Below are 21,259 nucleotides of genomic sequence, written 5' to 3'. Positions count from 1 at the left end.
CAACTTAAGTTATTATGGAATTCATTATTACATAACTCTAAAATATAAAGTTATAATTATCATGAACTTTATGTTGCTAGGCCCAATGACAAGGATGTACATATACCGCCTTCTTGCACTGTATAACTCAACAACGTAGGACCTTATTCGTAAAGAACGCACCGTGAACGTATGCCATGGTTGTAAATAAATATTATTATTATTATATAATGCTTCCTTAGCTTACTATTCCTTGTTCTATATAATCTATATAGTATAAAAATTATGTTATTTCTTAAATCATTATCTTAAAATATACCAACATCTAAAGACTTTCGAAATTTTAAAACTTTTTTAAATCAATTTTTTTTTGTCCCACCAAACAGGAGAGATTTCTTTAGGAATAATAGCAATTAGTATAATTGATTCTGCTTGATTGTGAAAATAGTTTAAGAACATGTATTGAAGAATTATTCGTCTGTTTAGATTCCATTGTTTTGAAATGTGTGTAATGTTCATTTGAGGCACCACGCTGAGTTACGTCCCACTATCAACAAATAATTAGTATCGCTGAATAGACTTGGTTGTTTTAAACTCTACATCAGGACAAAGGTATTCAGTATTTAATTCTAATGAGACAAGAACGATATCTTATCCACAAGGAAGACCCCAGCATGAACCCAGCCATGATATTGATGGGCCTAGCTCAAACTAGCTTACCAAACCTCTCTGCATGGGGCTCTGGGCATGGGGTTTTCACCACCGTGAATAGGCCAATGTGAGAAAACCTAGGCCTAATACTATAAGAATTATTCCATTAACAAAAATGCACTATCCATTTAATTGTTTCAGAAAGACACCTTTGTTCACCTTTACACACTATTAAGTAGACAATGTGTAGGGCAACAAAAAAAGTACTTGAATTCGTAAACGTATTCGCATGTTGAACATTGTTCTTAAACGCTTCTCGATAAACCCCTTTATCTAGAGCCATACTATAGTAGAGTTTTATTCTTTATAAGGACATAATGCCTAAATATCTTATACAATGTTAATGACTGCATAATATTATGCTCTACCATGATACCAATATATATCCATGTTCTCCATTGGGCCTTTGTACATTTTCTTGATTCATTGTACTCAGTATACTACACAGCAAAATTTGAAATTCTAAGCAAGAAAAAAAAATCTTGTTTTAAGAAAAAATTCTTAAAATAAGTATTTTTTTTCTTGTCAAGATTTAAAATTACTTAAAACAAGAAATAATTTTCTAGAAAAGACACATTTTCTTAAATTAAGTTTTGCAATATTCTTGAAAATGCTTATTACAAGAAATATTTTACTTAAAATAAGAAGTCAATATCATTCTCTTCTTATTAAGAATAGTTTTGCTTAAAACAAGATTTGAAAATACTTAATTTGAAAAGTATTTTACTTAAAATAAGAAATCTATATTATATTTATCCCTATCAAGAATAATTTTTCTTAAATCAAGATTGATGAATTATAAAAATTACTTAAAACAATAAATATTTTTCTAGGTAAGACAAAGTTTCTTAAATTAGGTTTCGCAATAGTCTTGAACATACTTGTTTTGAGAAATATTTTACTTAAAATAAGAAGTCAATTTCACACTACCCTTATCAAGATTATTTTTACTTGAATCAAGATTCGCAATATTCTTGAAAATGCTTATTACAAGAAATATTTTACTTAAAATAAGAAGTCAATATCATTCTCTTCTTATTAAGAATAGTTTTGCTTAAAACAAGATTTGAAAATACTTAATTTGAAAAGTATTTTACTTAAAATAAGAAATCAATATTATATTTATCCCTATCAAGAATAATTTTTCTTAAATCAAGATTGATGAATTCTAAAAATTACTTAAAACAATAAATATTTTTCTAGGTAAGACAAAGTTTCTTAAATTAGGTTTCGCAATATTCCTAAAAATACTTATTTTGAGAAATGTTTTACTTAAAATAAGAAGTCAATATCATACTATCTTATCAAGACTATTTTTGCTTAAATTGAGATTCGCAATATTTTAAAACATACTTATTTTGAGAAATGTTTTACTTAAAATAAGAAGTCAATATCATACTATCTTATCAAGACTATTTTTACTTGAATCAAGATTCGCAATATTCTTAAAAATACTTATTTCGAGAAATGTTTTACTTAAAATAAGAAGTCAATATCATACTATCTTATCAAGACTATTTTTGCTTAAATTGAGATTCGCAATATTTTTAAAAATACTTATTTTGAAAAATGTTTTACTTAAAATAAGAAGTCAATATCATACTATCCTATCAAGACTATTTTTGCTTGAATTCAGATTCGCAATATTCTGATTTTGAGAAATGTTTTACTTAAAATAAGAAGTCAATATCATACTATCTTATCAAGACTATTTTTACTTGAATCAAGATTCGCAATATTTTTAAAAATACTTATTTTTAAAAATGTTTTACTTAAAATAAGAAGTCAATATCATACTATCCTATCAAGACTATTTTTGCTTGAATTCAGATTCGCAATATTCTGATTTTGAGAAATGTTTTACTTAAAATAAGAAGTCAATATCATACTATCTTATCAAGACTATTTTTACTTGAATCAAGATTCGCAATATTCTTTAAAATACTTATTTTGAGAAATGTTTTACTTAAAATAAGAAGTCAATATCATACTATCTTATCAAGACTATTTTTGCTTAAATTGAGATTCGCAATATTTTTAAAAATACTTATTTTGAGAAATGTTTTACTTAAGATAAGAAGTCAATATCATACTATATCCTATCAAGACTATTTTTGCTTGAATTGAAGTCAATTCTATTTTAATATTCTTAAAAATACTTATTTTGAGAAATGTTTTACTTAAAATAGATTGTCAATATCCTTATATTCACACAACGGTAGAGCAGTTAGCACTTCAGTTTCAACTGATGAAAGAATCTGGGTAATCAAACTGTTTGTGCTTTGAATAATCGATTGCACTGCAACCTAAAGAAAATAATATTGATTTAATATTTTTTATATTCAAGTTTTAATATGTTTAAAAACTAAGTTGTGCTTTAGTTGGGGAGCTATGCAGCCTAACAAAAAAAATGTTATTTGTAACAATGAAATTGGTCACAAAAAAATGCAACATAAACTTAGCGTGTATAATGCCTAGGCCTAGTACCCAAGTCCTATAGTTACTATAGCTAATAGTCCTGTATAATAACAGTACCAGCAAGGCCTAGGAAATAGACGTATTTCTCTAATAAAAAATAGTTTAAAATGCATAATTGTTGTAATTTTAAAGCAAAATGGCTTACCTGTGGAATCTTGTTTCTCTCCTTTAATTTTAGTAGAAAGAAATCAGCATTTTTTATACTATTATCTGCTTGTTCATCCTCTAGGCTCTAGTTAGTAGGCCTTCTTGCTGAGCATCAACAAGATCATTAATATTAAACAATCATTAACAGTATAACAATACTAGAATTATCACTACTACTATCGTCAGTTGATAAATCATCCCCGTTATAATAGTTTTTTTCTTCATTAACTTCGTCAGTCTCCTAGTCTAGGCCTAGTTCTACTTCATCCTCAATTGGCATCCTCGTTTTCTCCAGGCATACTTATATACTGATGTTTCCATCGTCAACAGCTAGCAGGAGGTTGCCGATTGTTATACTCGTCCTTAAAATGGCGTCTTATGACATGCTTGTAAAACGAATTGTAAATTCCAAAGCTTGCCGGGCAGCGAACCACCAATTCCACATGTTACTCGAAAATTCGGAGTATTTCCATGAATTGAATTATAATGCCTTAGCAAATAGGGTAGCAAATACTGTACCTACTTCAGTTTACTGGCACCAACTTATCGCTTTTTTTCGGACTGCAACAAACATGTGTCATTATTATTGTCTGTCGTATTACTGTTGGTCCAGACGTTTTATAGATTTGCTTTAACCACCATGGAGGTTTATACCTTCATGCTTTAACGTTGAGCAGTATAATGACCTTATACATTCTGGGTAAAAGGCCAGCGATAAATTTTTGGTTACAGTTGAAAAACAACACTGTGTGTGGTCGATGACCTAGCTCCCGGCGGGATCATGGCCAACGGTTTTTTAAAGTAATCATTCAAAATCTAGAGTTTGTAAGTAAAAGACACCTTTCATCGCAATTTATATATTAAATGCTTCAATAGGCCTAGTAAGATTAGTCTAATATAATGTTGAAGGAAGACGCTTTGTTGAAGATCCGAGAAATAGATGAAGAAGTGGCCAACATTTTAACAGGTTCGTAGGCCTAATAATTATGTTTTAATCTGCCAGCAGTCTAGGCCTAGCCTAGGCTCCTTCCTAGTAAGTAATACTGTAGGCCTGGAACTAGTAGGTCTAGGCTAGCCTACTATGCCTGTACTGACGGACAGGTGTATAGGTTTAGCTTAGCATTTTAGTTCAGACATTGACAGAGGGGACAAATATTGTCGGACCTATTTCAGCTAGGTATAAGGAAGGCCTAATAATAGATAATACAATTATAATGTAACAGTTAGTTTGTAATGTAGCCATGAAATATCTACGAAGGATTATATTATATACACATATTCCAATGAGAAATATAATGACATTAAAAAACACTTCTTTATATTTAATTAATTGTACACACTAAGTAATCCCCGAAGTGATCACATCGATATTGAAACTTAATGTTTCTAACTCTAAATTTAAAAAAAACCATACTAAAAAAACAAACAAAAAACATACGTACTGCATAACTAAAATTGTTATATTAAATTTCTTTTTAAAAAACTGTGTTATTTACAATATCTTAAATTATTTGTTAGGTAATTGAAGAAGTTCGAAGGATACTAATTATTACTAGGCAAAGAGGAATGAAATACAAAAGAAAGCTTTTTAAAAAAGTGCTTAGCAAATTTTTCCAAAGAAGAGAATAATATACAGTAGTTTATTTTGGTATTTTAAAGAGAAACACCAGTCCTCCATCTGGTAAGTAAATTTCGAGGTATATACTATGTTTACAATAATTTATTAAAATCAAACAATTAAACAAAATTTACATTTAATTGTATGATTGTTATTATAAACATTGATACGGAATAAAAACATCAATCAGGACTGAGCACCGTTTTGCGTATTGTCTTCCTAAATAGTAATATTAAAAATAAATTTAGACCCTAATAATTTAACTAAAAATAATAGATACAGCCAGGCCTGTCTTTGGGATCGGTATAAACAGGGCAAAGTTTGTGATTAAAAAGTTCAAATGCATATTCCACCCACTCTTATGTCTTATAATGTAAAATTATTCTTACCACCGTTCTAATATTGCGTCATGTTTTTGTGTTTACCGCCCCAGATATAGGACTCTAAAACCACACCGTACCCAATTAGTTGATGATGTTACACATATTTTAAATACAGTAATAACTAAAACTATATTAATCTCTTTTCATTTTTAGGAACATGAATAAAGATCCAGAATCCTGGTCTTCACGCCGATCAGGTAATATGCCGGTATTGCTTTTGGACACAGAAATGGCCTACATTAAAGTTTAGCAAACAATTCTAACTACAAAGAAAGCAAAATTAGATGAGGCTCTAGTTACTCTCCTCTCCACTTTTTACCTTCTGGATTTCGATTATCCAAAATGAAAAGAAGTAGGCATCACTATCCTTTAACAGTTAGTGATTTGTGATGAAAACACACCTGTACACTTGACAAAGGCTGTTGAATAATCATTAGTATACATTAATAAATTTAAGGACACCTAATAGTTTAAAGCCCAGGTGCGGGAGAAGAATTTTACGAAATTTGTATTTTACCATTTTAATGTTTTTAAGTTTTCTTTTGATGGCATTTTATTATTAATAAAAACAAGTTTGTTTTAAAGAAGTTGTATATATTATTGTACCTAATGTCATGTAAATTGTAGTTCTTAATGAAAATAACAGTAGTATTGTTAATATTATGTTTTATAACATTCTTGAATTTATTTGTTTAAGTAAAATATTTCTTAAAATGAGTATTCATTTATCGTTCTTAAAATAACTTAAAATAAATTTTTAATGATTTATATTTTATAGAATTCTTGTTTCAAGCAATTTTTTCCCAATATAAGTAAGAATTTACGAAATTTAATTTGATAGAATTCTTGTTTCAAGCAATACTTTTCTTAAAAAAAGTAAACATTTACTGGTTTTTATTTGATAGACTTCTTGTTTACTTATTTTAAAAAAAGTTTTGCTTGAAACAAGAATTCTACAAATAAAAATCGGAATATTCTTACTTATTTTAAGAAATATATTGCTTGAAACAAGAAAACTAAAAATATAAATCGGAATATTTTTACTTATTTTAAGAAAAATATTACTTAAAACAAGAATTCTAAAAAATACAAACCGGAATATTCTTACTTATTTTAAGAAAAATATTGCTTGAAACAAGAATTCTACAAATAAAAATCGGAATATTCTTACTTATTTTAAGAAATATATTGCTTGAAACAAGAATTCAAAAAATACAAATCGGAATATTCTTACTTATTTTAAGAAAAATATTGCTTGAAACAAGAATTCAAAAAATACAAATCGGAATATTCTTACTTATTTTAAGAAAAATATTGCTTGAAACAAGAATTCAAAAAATACAAATCGGAATATTCTTACTTATTTTAAGAAATATATTGCTTGAAACAAGAATATTAAAATTAAAAATCGGAATATTCTTACTTATTTTAAGAAAAATATTGCTTAAAACAAGAATTCTAAAAAATACAAATCGGAATATTCTTACTTATTTTAAGAAAAATATTGCTTGAAACAAGAATTCTACAAATAAAAATCGGAATATTCTTACTTATTTTAAGAAATATTTTGCTTGAAACAAGAATTCAAAAAATACAAATCGGAATATTCTTACTTATTTTAAGAAAAAAATTGCTTGAAACAAGAATTCAAAAAATACAAATCGGAATATTCTTACTTATTTTAAGAAAAATATTGCTTGAAACAAGAATTCAAAAAATACAAATCGGAATATTCTTACTTATTTTAAGAAAAATATTGCTTGAAACAAGAATTCAAAAAATAAAAATCGGAATATTCTTACTTATTTTAAGAAATATCTTGCTTGAAACAAGAATTCAAAAAAATACAAATCGGAATATTCTTACTTATTTTAAGAAATATATTGCTTGAAACAAGAATTCTATAAAATACAAATCGGAATATTCTTACTTATTTTAAGAAATATCTTGCTTGAAACAAGAATTAAAAAAAATACAAATCGGAATATTCTTACTTATTTTAAGAAATATATTGCTTGAAACAAGAATTCTATAAAATACAAATCGGAATATTCTTACTTATTTTAAGAAATATATTGCTTGAAACAAGAATTCAAAAAAATACAAATCGGAATATTCTTACTTATTTTAAGAAAAATATTGCTTGAAACAAGAATTCTTTTTTAAAAAATCGATAAATTGTTACTTATTTTAAGGCAGATACTGCTTAAAACAAGAATGAAAAAAGCAATTAAATTCTTGGTAAGAATATTGTTCTTAAAGTATTATTTCTTGGTAAGAATAATTTTCTTGATAAGAATTTGTGTGATTCTTGTTAAGAATTTTACGATTCTTGGTAAGCCAAAAAGTATTGAAATACGGACAAGTCAAAATTTACTTGTTTCAAGAAATATTTTGCTTGAAACAAGTTTTTTTTTTCTTAAAACAAGAATCAGAATTTTGCTGTGTAAGGAATGTGTTTTATAATGTATTCATAATATAGGCCTCGTGAAAGTAGTGTTCAAATAATGTCAATGAATTATATATTTTATTTGATTTCACATAACAGTGACGTGCCAATTATGCAGGATGTATATATATATATTTGATATTATTTCGTCCATGATAATATATTAAAATGACATAAATATTCAAATTCCAATATTGTAATAAAAAGATCAAAACGAAAACAAAGAAATGTCCAGCCCTCACATACTAGAGGTAAAAATATTCTTAATTCAGTCTTAATTAATGCCGTTTGAAGTATTATGAATAAATCCTTTATCGGTGAAAGACGAATAATATAATTATAGTTAATAATTACAAAGTATCTTGATATAAAAATGTTGAGGACCTAAATTTTAAAGTTTTATTTTTTTAATTTTGTATAACTCATTTTTGATAAATCGGTAAGACAAACTCCGCCCAGCTATTTTGGAATAACGTTCAACTGGCTATTTACCTATTATTAAGCATAAGCCTATACTGAACTACTGTGTTACACACCAGAAGTCGTTCTAGCTTCCAATTGGTTGATTAGTCGTGACGTCGCTAGCTTGGATTCACCCAATAGGCTATCTGTTTGAGAGCACTTAATTAAACGATAATATCAATAGCCCTTGTGAAGGAGCTAAACACACCTCTAGCATAAAGTGGGCAGGGCGTAAGGTAACTAGGAGGGTACCCACAGGGCTGGATGAAATCGAGGCTCTCGAGTGGACACTTTTTAGTAGGAGTTGATTCGCCACTGGCAGATACGAATTAACTCAGCTTTTCTCGTGCTACTACAAAGGCTAGAGGATACGATTGAATGCGCCATTCGCTGGAAAATTCTTCTATTTTTATCACAACCTCTAGGCAGTGAGCCTTGGGCAGAATAGTGTGTTGTGTGGATTTTCCTGAATTACTTGAACTGTAATACAACAATTGACGGATTATTCTATGAAAGATGTTATGATCTATTTAATATCAGCTGATGTGTTTTAAGAGAATCTCATGAAAACCATTAAATGATCATCTACCACTAGAAGTCATCGCCGTTTTCTAAGGTCAAGCATCAACATTAACGGAAGCATTGTGTTGAGTGCAGTTTACGTAAAACAATCGTGGAGTAACAACAGGCCAAGAAGCAAGTCTTCCTCTGCTGCTAATCGTATCACACATGGCCCAGGTGAGCCCTCTTAAAGCGCTCTCACCACATAACTCATACGAAGAACTAACATCACATACGACAGTCGATCGCCTTACATCTCTAGACAGCTCAACTAGTCCATCTTCTATCAACAGTCGCCTTGGCAACGCAAACTCATACGGGATGCCTTCTGCATTTGGTAGCCCCCTTCAACCCAAACACGAGGTGCTCTATTTTAATATTCTATTTTTATGATTAATTTACTATTAACAACTGTAACTTACTTACATTTTTAACTGGTATCTGGTGGTTGGTCAACTATTTCTTTTTCTTATTTATTCTTTAGTACGTCATGACGAACTAGACGTCCGTCTTACGTGTAGTTACTTGCGTATGCAAAGTCCCTTTAGGCTAGAAACTTGTCACCGGAATTATCACAATTATTTTAGTTCAGAAAGTAAGACAAAACGAAGAAATAAGGAGGAGAAACTTACACGTTTAAGTTTGCCACTTCCAAAAATCTGTAAACAACATTTTAATTTGAGTTTTTTTCTTGGATCACGTAAACACTGGAGTGTCATTGAAGCCTAAGGTGATTTAGCTCTCTCCTCTCTCAACTATAATAGTGATGCATGGGTTCCAGTGTACAAGTTTACCCCAGACATTTAGTATGAGATGTAACATAGATACTAATAGTAACATGGTAAGGTTTCCCGTACTTAAAATAAATCGCTACAAAAGTACCACGTACTGTACTTAAATCGTCGGTAGCTTACTTAACGCTTGCTTAATTATATCTGAAATTAATTTCGACTAATTTAATACGACGTTGTTGTTATGCTTAAATGTGTAATTGCTTAGCTTGGCCACCCTACTGTACGAAGGGGTGAACCCAGTTCGCCGTAGGCAGTAGACAGTCAAAACGCACTACAGATCACGGCGATGTGTCGACAAACAATAGCACAACGATGAGTTTCTTTGTGACTAGCCTACGGGTTCGTGTGGTCTATTCTGTGTACTGTGATCCATTGAGGCAGTTCATCAGTTGTCGATTTGCAGTCAGCCAGGAAAATCACACTTAACGTTCTTGTCTATATTACTGTTACACCATTAGACACAACATGTACAAATGTTGAAAAACGTCGCAATGGTTCTTAACACATACGAAGTAAGATTTTATACATCATTTTGAATTTTTTAAATGAATATTTAATTTCATATGTATTTATTATTTGCATTTTATTTTTTTTTTAGGATCGATCTGACCTCATCCCGAGCCACAGGCCTGGGTTTAGCTCTGGATCCGTCGGGAGCACGCCGTCGTTTTCGACGGCTCCGCGTTTGACGCACACGCCATCCACCGATTTTCAACCACCGTATTTTCCGCCTCCGTACAACATTCCCCAGCAATCACAGTTGGACTTTCATCATATGAATTCGGACCCTTACGCTCACTTGAACACCCTCCACCAACCCCAACACCATCAATATCAAATTCATCAACAACGTCCGCAGATGCTTCGACACCATCCACGGGATGACGAGCTACACATACAACACCCGAACGTCCACCAGCTCTCAAATCGAGATTACAGTATCCGTAGGCCCGATGTTTTGATTCCAGGTAGTCATCATGGACTCGACCAGACGGAGTTAATGCTTCATGGCCCGCCACCTGGTCTTCATCCTATGGATGACAACACGGTAAGACTCTTTATTATTTAATTTATATTTTCCACCCATTATAATTCGTAATAATTTATGTTTTCTTATATAAAAATAATCATCGATTTATTGTACCAGTGAACAAAAATACAACATAATTCGAAAACGTAATTTCCCATACAAAAGATTTGATTGAATTTGATGAGTTGAATACGTTGATGCGTAGCAAATTGTATATTCAATATTCATCCAGAGTAATGCGGTCATTGCAATCATCAAAGCCGTTGTACTTGTTGGTCGTTTTAATATTGTCTATATAATGTTGGGCTGCATTGTATTAGGTAATCATAAGACCGCTGCGCGTCTTAATCATAATAACAATCATCGTCCACAAATTTTTCATTCGCCGTAATTAGAATAAGACGAAGGCGGAGAGGTTTTGCTGAAAATAGCAATTTTCTAAAGTGCACTAAAATCCAATAAAGAAACAAACTATATAGAGCTACTAAACTGCTCTTATAACATTGCGTAAAACTAATTTTTTAAGGTGTTTTTAACGCCTCTTTCTTGCTTAAATTTATTTAGGCTTAATTATAAATTTAACGGTAATATTATATAAGGCCTATACGACGTTTGTCCTGTAATGTCCATTTAAAACCGTACAGTGGTCATCAATATTAATTTAATCAACCACATCGATTACATTTAATCCCAAAAAAAAGAACTAACTATTTAGAATAAAATGTAAAACTGCCATTATGGTGGTATACGAACCCAGTTTGCGCATGTCTGTATTTTAGGTTATTCAATAATGCTTTTAACTAATATTACGTATGTTAATATTATATTGATAAAAATTAATATATTTATTATTTTATAAATTGAAATTCGTTTATGTCAAATATTGTTTTAAAACCTTTTGTTTTTTGTATACGATAAGAAATAAACGTATTATTAACATAGTTGCATGATACACATAATGTGATGTATTCATAAACAAACCGTCCTTTTGTTAATATTCCTCTTTGATATCGACAATCGTCAAAACATGGTGTAGATAACACTAAACATCAATGAATGACAGTATAATGTTTGTCTATTTAAGTATGTATGTTAACTATTTCATTGCTTCTCTATTAAACGTAACACCATAAATTAGTACAAATATACATAGCAAGCAAGGAATCACGTGGTTTATTTGTTGTCGCTCTGAATAAATTCAGTTAAAAACGACAAAATGGAAATTCAAAATTTTAAATCATATCAGAAAATTTTTCAAATTATTGAATCATTTCAATAAATTTAATTCTATATTCAATAAACTACATGTACATTATTAAAGTGAGCACCGTATTCGTATAAAAGCACAAATACGTTGTACTGTAGCGGTATATTTTACAGTCAGTTCATGTGTTTTTCAATTATATTCCGTAGTTTATTATTTTTATTATTTTCGATTGATATCATGCAGAACCTAGGAAGGTTTTACAACTCGGTCATTAACAATAAACCAAGGCCGTTGTATTGTACTTAATAATAGGATAAACTATAATAGATTCTGTACAAGGAAGGTTCATTTCGTGTACGAATCCAGACCTTTTCAGATTAATAATAAAACTCGTGCATATTACATCTTATTATTCGGTCATTGTGATAGTTTACTAAATGTATATTGCAGCAGATTTCATAAATAATGATAATTGTTGAGTCGCAACCTCAAAGACGCAGATAACTCAACTATTAATTAGACCTTACCTTGAAGTGACTTAAGTTAATAATTATAATTATGATTTTGATAAAGCGTTTTAAATAATTTGACTTTGTCAATTAAATTTGGGTGCGAACCCTTTTGTATTTATTTATTCATAGGAATCACCTTTATATCGGTGGCACACATTTATCAGTTAATGGTGCATCCATTTTACAAACAAATAACAAAAGCCACAAAGTTCTAAATAATACATAACATCAAAACAATAATGTAAACTTTTTAGGTGCAATAAACATGTTTAAATTAAATAAAAAAAGATTTTCCCAAGTTTGGATAGCTTAAAATGTTTATTATGCGATGTGTAACAAAAAGAAACAAAATGTGTTGTTTGATTATCACATTTATTCTGCCAAAATTTAAATTAATTGTATCAAGTCCCTTAACGCTTCACCAGAAGTTTATGCTTCTTACTCACTTCCTCCTGTCTGTTTGGAAATACAATTAAATCTAAAACAGGATAAAAATATTTGAACGACACGATTTGGTATGAATAAAAATGCGATAAAAAATGTTGTAATGTGTATAGAATTTCAGATGGCAATACGAATGATCACATTTTTACTTTTAAAGGTCTTTTTAAGGAAAAAACCTGAACAGTTTTTTAAAAACTGTTCAGGTGTTTTTTAATTTGAATTCAAGATACCTGTTGTTTATCGGAAGTTTTACACCGTTTATTGTGTCCCGCCGTTTTAGCTAAAAAACAGATGTTCCCCCCGTGTTGTCTTTTACACCATTTTAAAGATAATATCTTCTCATTGTACAATGCATCCATTGTTTCTGTTCCTTGTCCACCCCCCTTGTTATCTGCTATTCGGATTATAGATTACACAACCTCAGTACGTTGTTAATTATAAAGTTGCCTGTAATTGTCTTACAGATTGATGTCTGTGTGTAATTAATTGTTATTAGTAGGTTCTAGTTTTACGTAACTCAATAATTGTTATCTACAACTTGCTAACAGTCGGGTGGGCTCAACTTAATCTGTGGATGGCTTTAAAATTATTAAACAGACCACATGTCATAATTAAAGTTTAATAGGGCCTATATAAAATGTTTTCAATTAATATTATACTGTAATTGTTTACAATAGGCCTACTAATACTATTTTGATTTATTATATGAGCACATTTTTATTTTTTAAAGTTCTCAATTTCAATATTAAATTACGATAGATTCTACTCAATAGTATGTAAAATACAGCATGTTGGTATAAATGCTAATTTGTATCTGATTGATATAAAGTATGTTAAAACACTTAAATCATGTTTCCCCTTACGCATCATTAAATAGGTCAACTTATTGGTTTGACCTCATATTGTTGTCATATCAGAGCATGTCAAACTAGTACGTTGTTTAAAATCATAAATGTAGCAAAACACGCATAGATTTAAAGCGTGGGGATCATTCTGGTATAAATTTGTGTTGATTACGTAATCTGAACGCAGTTACAGTCCAGTCATGAATTTAAATAATTTCTGGTAAAATGTAAATAACTAAAATGTGTATAAAAAATAATGACAAAAAACATAAGCGTTTCTTCGATACGTTTTTTAAATACAGAATTTGGCAAAAGTTGGCTATAAAACACAGTTAAACTTTTTTTCAGTAGTTAAGCATTCATGGAGCAAAAAGCAATAAACAATATATATATATAAGAATAACAAAACTAACAGTAAATAGAAGCAAGGCGGTGGAAATAATAGTATCTTCAAGACATACAATTCGTTCCAGTGCATTTAATTACTAATTTCGGAACCAATAAACAATGTTAACCTTAATTAATCACGTGACGCTGATTACGTATAAACTTTTGTGTTGACACTGGAGCAACAAAAACGGACACTGGATACGATAAAGATTGTATTGTATTTATAAAAAGATATAATATTTGACATAATGCAAGTCTGCAGTTTATGATAAAATAATTACAAAGATAGTTAATAAAGTGATCTTCACTTAAATTATATTCTTGATGATGTAACTTGCTGGTTTTGACGGCACTGAAAATGTTAACTTAAGCTCTGTCTACACTATCAAACTTTATGTGATGTATCCATACATGGACATGATGATGGTAGTGATGTGCACTACCATATCTGGGCATATCACTACTATATTTGGGCACATCATGCATTTTTTTCAAACTAGTTTGATAGTGTAGGCAGAGTTTAAGAATTAATGGCGTGAAGTGATTTTTACACTGTATGTTAACCCTCGACCTTTGGAGAAAACAAATCAGAACACCCAAATGATACAGACAATTTATTTTGTTTTTAAGGCTCATTTAAAATCGTAGGCTGTGCGTTACAAAGAACGACAAGGCAAGTTCAAGCCCGCGGGGTAGAATTTAAAATAATAAATGTCTAAGCCTAAGTATCGGTAATGAATTACGAGATCGTTTAGTTAACAATTAATCAATTTATATCTGCAATATTGTTCAAGAACCAATAATATTGGTCTCATTAATAATTGTCCTGAAACAAACTATGATTTTCTTTTAAATATTTTCTCAAACGAAATTTCGAAGAAAATGTTTGAAATTAGAAAAGAAACTTGCGCTTCTAAAAATATCATGTTGTTTCAATATAAATGCAGTAAAATAAGATATAATTTATTATAATCTTCTGGATCCTGTACGTTATAATTTGAATTGATTACAAAGCTATTAACGGAATACAATGTATATTGCATTATACAGTCCTACAGTTATCAAACGTGTATCAGTACCGTACTTGTACAATCAACACTGTTAAGTCTACAAATATGCATTGCTGTATTTATTAAACTCCCAATATAGACGTGATCTCTCGACTCATATAATACAAATTATTTCGTGTTTATTATGATTATACTAACGTATCCAATACAGTAGACGAATAAGACGTACGAATGATTAGAATGTTTCATAATGAAGTAGGCGTTCCATACTTCAAGTACGCATTTCCCGATTATACGCAGCATTTCCCGATGACATGCGTCTCCAGACTCGTGACGTCATATTATACCATTTATCAAGCGTTTCGTTAATTCAAAGTAAGACGACGAACATTCTTACCAGTCAAGGCAATATATTTAACCCGATGAAATACTCGCAGATTGTGCATGTTGGGTGACACAATCCGCTATAATCGTCAGTATGAATTAAAAACGCGGCGTGAATTTTAAAGAGATTCATATTTTAATAATGTATGAATTATATACTGTAGATAATACTTTGATAACATAATCATGGTATGAACCCTGTAACCGGTATATGCAGCGTTTCAAGATGATTATTATTATTACGCTAGATTATAACAGATATATTTAGTATTATGATATCATTTTAAACGAATAATGATTTTTTTTAATTCACTTAGTACAAAAATTCAAAATAGGCCAGCAACTATAATATCCACGGTCATTAGAATGTACAAACATAAAACCGATCCAGCAGCACAATTTAATTTCATATTTTCTTAAATTGTCCTTCATTGTATAACAATACAATAATCGTTAGACATTATAAATAATAATTTTAAAATAAAAATAAAAGGGGTAACTCCAAGACGAAACACATGTTTTGAATTCATTAAGTATATAAGCAACAGAATACCACTTATACCACTTTTATTCAATAAAACAAAAGGCAAACATTACGAATACAATAAAATAATAAAATAAAACAAATGCTTACCTTAAGGACTAGCCAAAGTAAAAGGGGCATATCAAGGCACAAGGATAAATATAACCATCTAAATATATAAATATAAAATAAACTTCAAGTTTAAGTGAATCATAATAATATGTTCATTTATTCGTTTACTTCGTTTAAAGATTAGTTAAAATTTAAGATAGATTGTTCATGTTATAATTTGCTGTCCTCGATCAGATCCACGTCACCTTGTGTTCTGATACTCCGTGATGTTCCCGACTCATTCCCACCACTACGTCCCTGGAATGAGATTATTGGCTAAAACAGACCATCTTGGGATGTATACCCGATGATTAAAAGCGTATTTATAGTTGATTTATGTCAATGCCAATTTTAATTATTAATTTTAAATTATATCAATACACATTAACGTTGATTATTCATTAACTAATTTTCACAATTATTTTTAACAATTAAAAAATGAGTAACGTTAACTTTGGCATGATGGTAACACAATGGATGGCACAATTTTAAGTATAAAATGTTGCACGATGGAATATACAATGATCTGTGACAATCCTCATCCTTCTTGCTTTTTGTTGTTGACACATTCTTAGACCTCCCTTGGAGGGCGTGGTCAAATTATCAGATGTGGTATTTAATCGGTATATGTTACTGAAGTGCACATTTCTATACTTGTGTTATTTACCTACTAAAAGTTAAATTTTAAACTTCAAAATGCTATTCAATTTCCCTATTATAATACCACAGAGCACGATCGTATGTTGTAGGTTTTGTTATGATGAGAGTTTGTAGATAGTGCGATGTAATTGGTTGATTTGCCGACTACCTCGGTATTTTCGCCTCACAGGCACGTTCTCTATACTAGTGTTGCATCCCCCTACTGAGGCAGGGTCGCTAGGTCATTCTCCCAGCCGGGGGTAGGTGTGGATGAACTCATGTCATTGACCTCCAGTCTCTAGCTGTTCCAATATTTCAGATGCGCATTCCGTTAGACTGAGTAATATCATAATAATATTTTGCATCTCTGTTGTATCTCACAAGTTTGTGTTACAATACGACGACAACTAAAAGCCAATTTAGACTTTGCAATTATCAGGGAAGAGTTAAATTCCCCTGCAATTATTAAATCCCCAGCCTAAAATGTATTAATATAAAAAAAAATTAGATTGAACGTATTCGTATAAAATCAACTGTAGAAGATTTGTTTTATGTTTGTGTGGAAGTTAGAAGGAAAACCAGCATCAAAGTATTAGTCGCAAATTGTCCCTCGTACCATTGTGTAGGAACAGAACAATGCTGTCCATAAAATCTAGTAAAATGTGTGAATCACGGATCTACCGACAGAAACAAGCATTATTTATTTTCTAAACTTGGCTATAGAGAAAAATCTCACCTAATTGAAAAATCTCCAGCAAACATGAAACACAGCACATCGTTATGCAGTAGCATACCAATGTGTTCTAGGCCTATTACTGTGTTAAATGTAGCACATTAACTATTCGCTTCATTTAGTAAGCATTTCACGCACTGTTGTGCTTTTCCTTCTGTATTTATTTTGTTAAGATGTTACCGATTTATTGCTTTTCTTCTTGTTAAATAGAATATTTAAACAATATTAATTTTTTTAATAAGCCTTTTAATTATAGGTGAACAATTCCATTTTTTGTATTCAGTAATAATTAGCAGATAGACCTTATATTTGTTAAACTTGTTTCATATTTGAATATGGTATAGGTATGGTATAGGTCATGATATCAGTTTGATACATAAGAAACCATAACGAAACGACGAGTCGCTGGCGAACAATGTAACATGCTATAAAAGCCACTTTGTATCTTTCCAGCCATTTTGCTATAGGATAAAAGATTATTTAGTACACCAACACCACCATTCAGAAAAAGAAAATTAATTCTTATATTCGTGGAGCTCTCTCATTATCATAACAACAACTTTATGAGTAATAATAGTGTTGATGGAATGATTTTGAATTAAGACTCGCAAAGAACATGACAATAGGATCGTCAGTGGGTTTCTCTCCGGGGAATAAAGCTTCTGTTAGTGATAGCAATGTACGTTTGCTGCGACGATCTGTCGCACCATTTTCTTTTCAGTTTAAACTTAAGCTAGGCAACCTAGTTTAAGGTTTAATTTTAGGCAAGCCTGCTTAAATAACTCCCACCGGGCGGGTCCAGGTCGTACATCTGTGGTTGGAATTATACATCTCGATGATGATATAAACCAGTATAAGGGAATTAAATCATTTGAATTAGCTTGTAATGCAACAAATTGCGTTACAATTAACCACTAAGTATTACTCTATAGGTAGTTTAAAAACCGTTTCTGTTTTTTTAAGTACAACACTTTTAAAGGGTCTTATTAAACAATTGGTTTTTGTATCTCGTCCTAAAGCCTTGGGCGTTTGTACTAAGGTAAATCTGGTGACAACAAATGTACTCTCTTGCAATACGATTGAATAATCTGTCAAATGAGTGTTACATTGTTACACTTACACAATAAGAACATTAATTGTTTTGTAGCTCAACAATTAACGGAACAAAAGTTACGCTGTAAACAATAAAAACAAACGGTAAAATGATGTTCGGTTAATTGGGTATCTTATAAGTCATAAAGAAAAACGAATTGGTGAACAGTAATCCATTTATTGTGACGAGATTTGGAAAGAAATAAAAAAAAATTACAAAAACAATTTGAATTTGAAAAGATTTGAATGTGATATGATCGTGGCCAAATGTTAGCAGCACTAAATAAGTGTACAAAGATCCCGCACACATATTACATTTTACATGTATTAAAACTAAACAGCAATTGTTCACATTGCATAATTGTCCCGTATATTCTGTTGCCAGAGTGCTTTATTTAATTTGTTCTAAGTAAGAGGTATGCAACATCGTATTAAGTTAAGCGTCGTTTACACGAGAAGTTAACCTTAATTAGATAGCTGCTGCTAGACATGCGTTTACACTATCATTGGTAATGTATTTATCACAGAAGCCTTTAATGAAATTAACCTACGTATACATGACTGTCATTTCGTCCTGGCAGTCGGCCGAGAATGTTTATAGTCTAAAAACGGTCGATAAATTCAGTAACACTAGCCCTGCTTTTTGCTTCATTTATTCTAGTGTAAACCAAGCGTAAATGATGCAATTTGGCCGGGAATTCATGTCGTTCTAAACCTTTGGTTTATCATCATGGTTCAATTTACATACGGGCTGATTTTTGCAAACCTTATGGTTATTTTACTTGTACGAAGACAATACTTAAATGTATACTTGTAAAAGTTCTTAGTAAATTACATAATAATATATATAATATATAATAATCAAAACTAATATAGGCCCTACAATGCATCAGTTTTTATTCCTTTTTCATAATGTTATCAGATGATGTTTCTGATGATGATTATATTTTTAATACCATTATAAATGACTATGGTGCATAATTATCGGACAAAATTGATATTCCATTGGACTTAAAAGGCAGCCGTGCGCGTAGCGTACAGAGGTTGGGGAATAGACATGCTACCTCAACACAAAGAATATCCCCTTCCTATGCATCAGTATTCCCATGAGTTACGTCACCTCCCTGTAATATCCATGCACTATGGCAAGCCGACGACATCAAAAAAAGGTTCACCTACAAAGTATGTACTTTGCCGGTTCGATTGCAATAATTGCGATCTCACTAATTACCTTTCTAGGGTAATCAAAAGGAGACGCATCTTCGTTCAGAAAATATTTGATGCTTAGAATTTTTAGTTTAAGTTCTGATGAAGCCTCTTTGTGTACATGATTAGATCGAGGTTGATTCATATTTATGATAACCACTATGTTTAGCAATAATTTTTCAATTTAAATATACTTCAATTACATTGTTTTTTTTAAATATATGGTCGTAATAATTTTAACATGATTGGTTAAAGTCACGTGATATTATGTAAATTATGTTTGTTCTGATTACATAAAATTAAATTTGTTAACAATTCTTTTAAATAGCAAGTTGTTTTCAAGACAGAAATATATTCCACCATTCCATACACACCAATACATTTACGAAGTGATTAGTTTGTAATAATAATTTAAAATACCGAACTGATTTAATGGCGGTTCGTTGCCCCTAGTTTAAAATATATATACAGGTATATAGATATTCAATTAATTATAAGTATAAGGTAGGCTACTACAATGAAAGCTTGCTCTTCGCCATGACGATTGTAATAATTGTTGTTAAATTCGATCATTTCCCATCGATTAAACACTCTCAATAATTAACAGAATCAATTCATTAATTACAAAGGCCATGGTAATCACTTTACAGACGCGGTCATTACTTAGAAGATTTTATCTGATTTTAGTCGAATGGAGTGCCGAGTACGTTAAAAATCATTTGAGATTCTCTCGTTGGTTGAACCTACCCTTAGCGCGTCAGAAAAGGAGTTAACGCGTCGTGATTTTCACACCATTAACTAAAGCCATGGGATTCCTCAAAGCCCCGACGTCGTGTTAAAGTCGACACTTTTAACCATAAATATTCGAGTTTGCCTAAGGCAGATTTTATCGATCCTAAACACAGGAATTAAAGCACTTTTATAATCTCTTATTATCCTCCATTTAAAATCTCATATTCTTTTTTATCACTTGAGTGAGTGTACTTTTTATTTTTTAATGTAGTTTCTAGTTAATAACAATCAGCACACACGAGGTTTGTTTGTGAAAATTCGTTGATGATTAAACTCTCGATTCGCACATTGTTATACAACAACATAGGTTATAGTACTAAAGTTTTATTAGGAACAAAATAGGCATAAGAACACAACAATAAATGCTCACCTATGTTAGGCCTGATGCTAGTCCTAGTTTAAAATGAGAACAAAGGCGAAATGGAATAATCAAGTTTAGCATCAGTAAATTAAATTATGGAGTCATCTCGGAAAATAACGAACTAAACTGTTATTTCTATTACATCAATCCTCATTAAAATTAGACCGCTTTTTCCACGTCATGGTCTATTCTGTCCCAGTGTTTACACGATGCAAGTGTGTTGAATGTACACCACTGTTGATGTTGTTGATAGGTGGCAGGATTGTGTACGAGGGCATCACTCTACACCAGCCCCACTTGTGATGAATTCTCTCGCTTGATGAAATAGAAAGTTAAAAGAGCTTGTCGAAAGTACACTAGGCCTAGGTATGGGGGTCACAAAACACCGATATGATGAG

The 21,259-nt window shown here is 30.8% G+C and overlaps 1 protein-coding gene and 1 long non-coding RNA gene across 7 annotated transcripts in view; both read left to right on the top strand.

Moving 5' to 3' along the window:
* LOC140062098 (transcription factor AP-2-alpha-like) overlaps nucleotides 1-21,259 on the top strand; it is a 125,353-nt gene that overhangs the window by 77,858 nt on the left and 26,236 nt on the right. For 2 of the 5 annotated variants that reach the window (XM_072108149.1, XM_072108150.1), the window contains one exon: nucleotides 10,181-10,630. In XM_072108149.1, the coding sequence (XP_071964250.1) occupies nucleotides 10,181-10,630 (450 nt within the window). Of the gene's footprint in view, nucleotides 1-8,329; nucleotides 9,152-9,216; nucleotides 9,630-9,705; nucleotides 10,095-10,180; nucleotides 10,631-21,259 lie in introns of those variants that run through there. The other 3 variants (XM_072108146.1, XM_072108147.1, XM_072108148.1) reach the window with 3 other exon arrangements.
* Nucleotides 4,044-5,705, top strand: LOC140062101 (uncharacterized). Of its 2 annotated transcripts, none has more exons than XR_011847456.1 (3): nucleotides 4,044-4,140; nucleotides 4,834-4,996; nucleotides 5,470-5,705. It is a non-coding gene; the product is annotated as an uncharacterized lncRNA (long non-coding RNA). The 2 variants fall into 2 exon arrangements; XR_011847455.1 differs by having other exon boundaries at nucleotides 4,079-4,282; nucleotides 5,470-5,704.

The sequence above is a fragment of the Antedon mediterranea genome, chromosome 11, assembly GCF_964355755.1.
Source record: "Antedon mediterranea chromosome 11, ecAntMedi1.1, whole genome shotgun sequence".
In the NCBI taxonomy this organism is placed as follows: domain Eukaryota; kingdom Metazoa; phylum Echinodermata; class Crinoidea; order Comatulida; family Antedonidae; genus Antedon; species Antedon mediterranea.
This window is presented reverse-complemented; position numbering and strand designations above follow the sequence as displayed.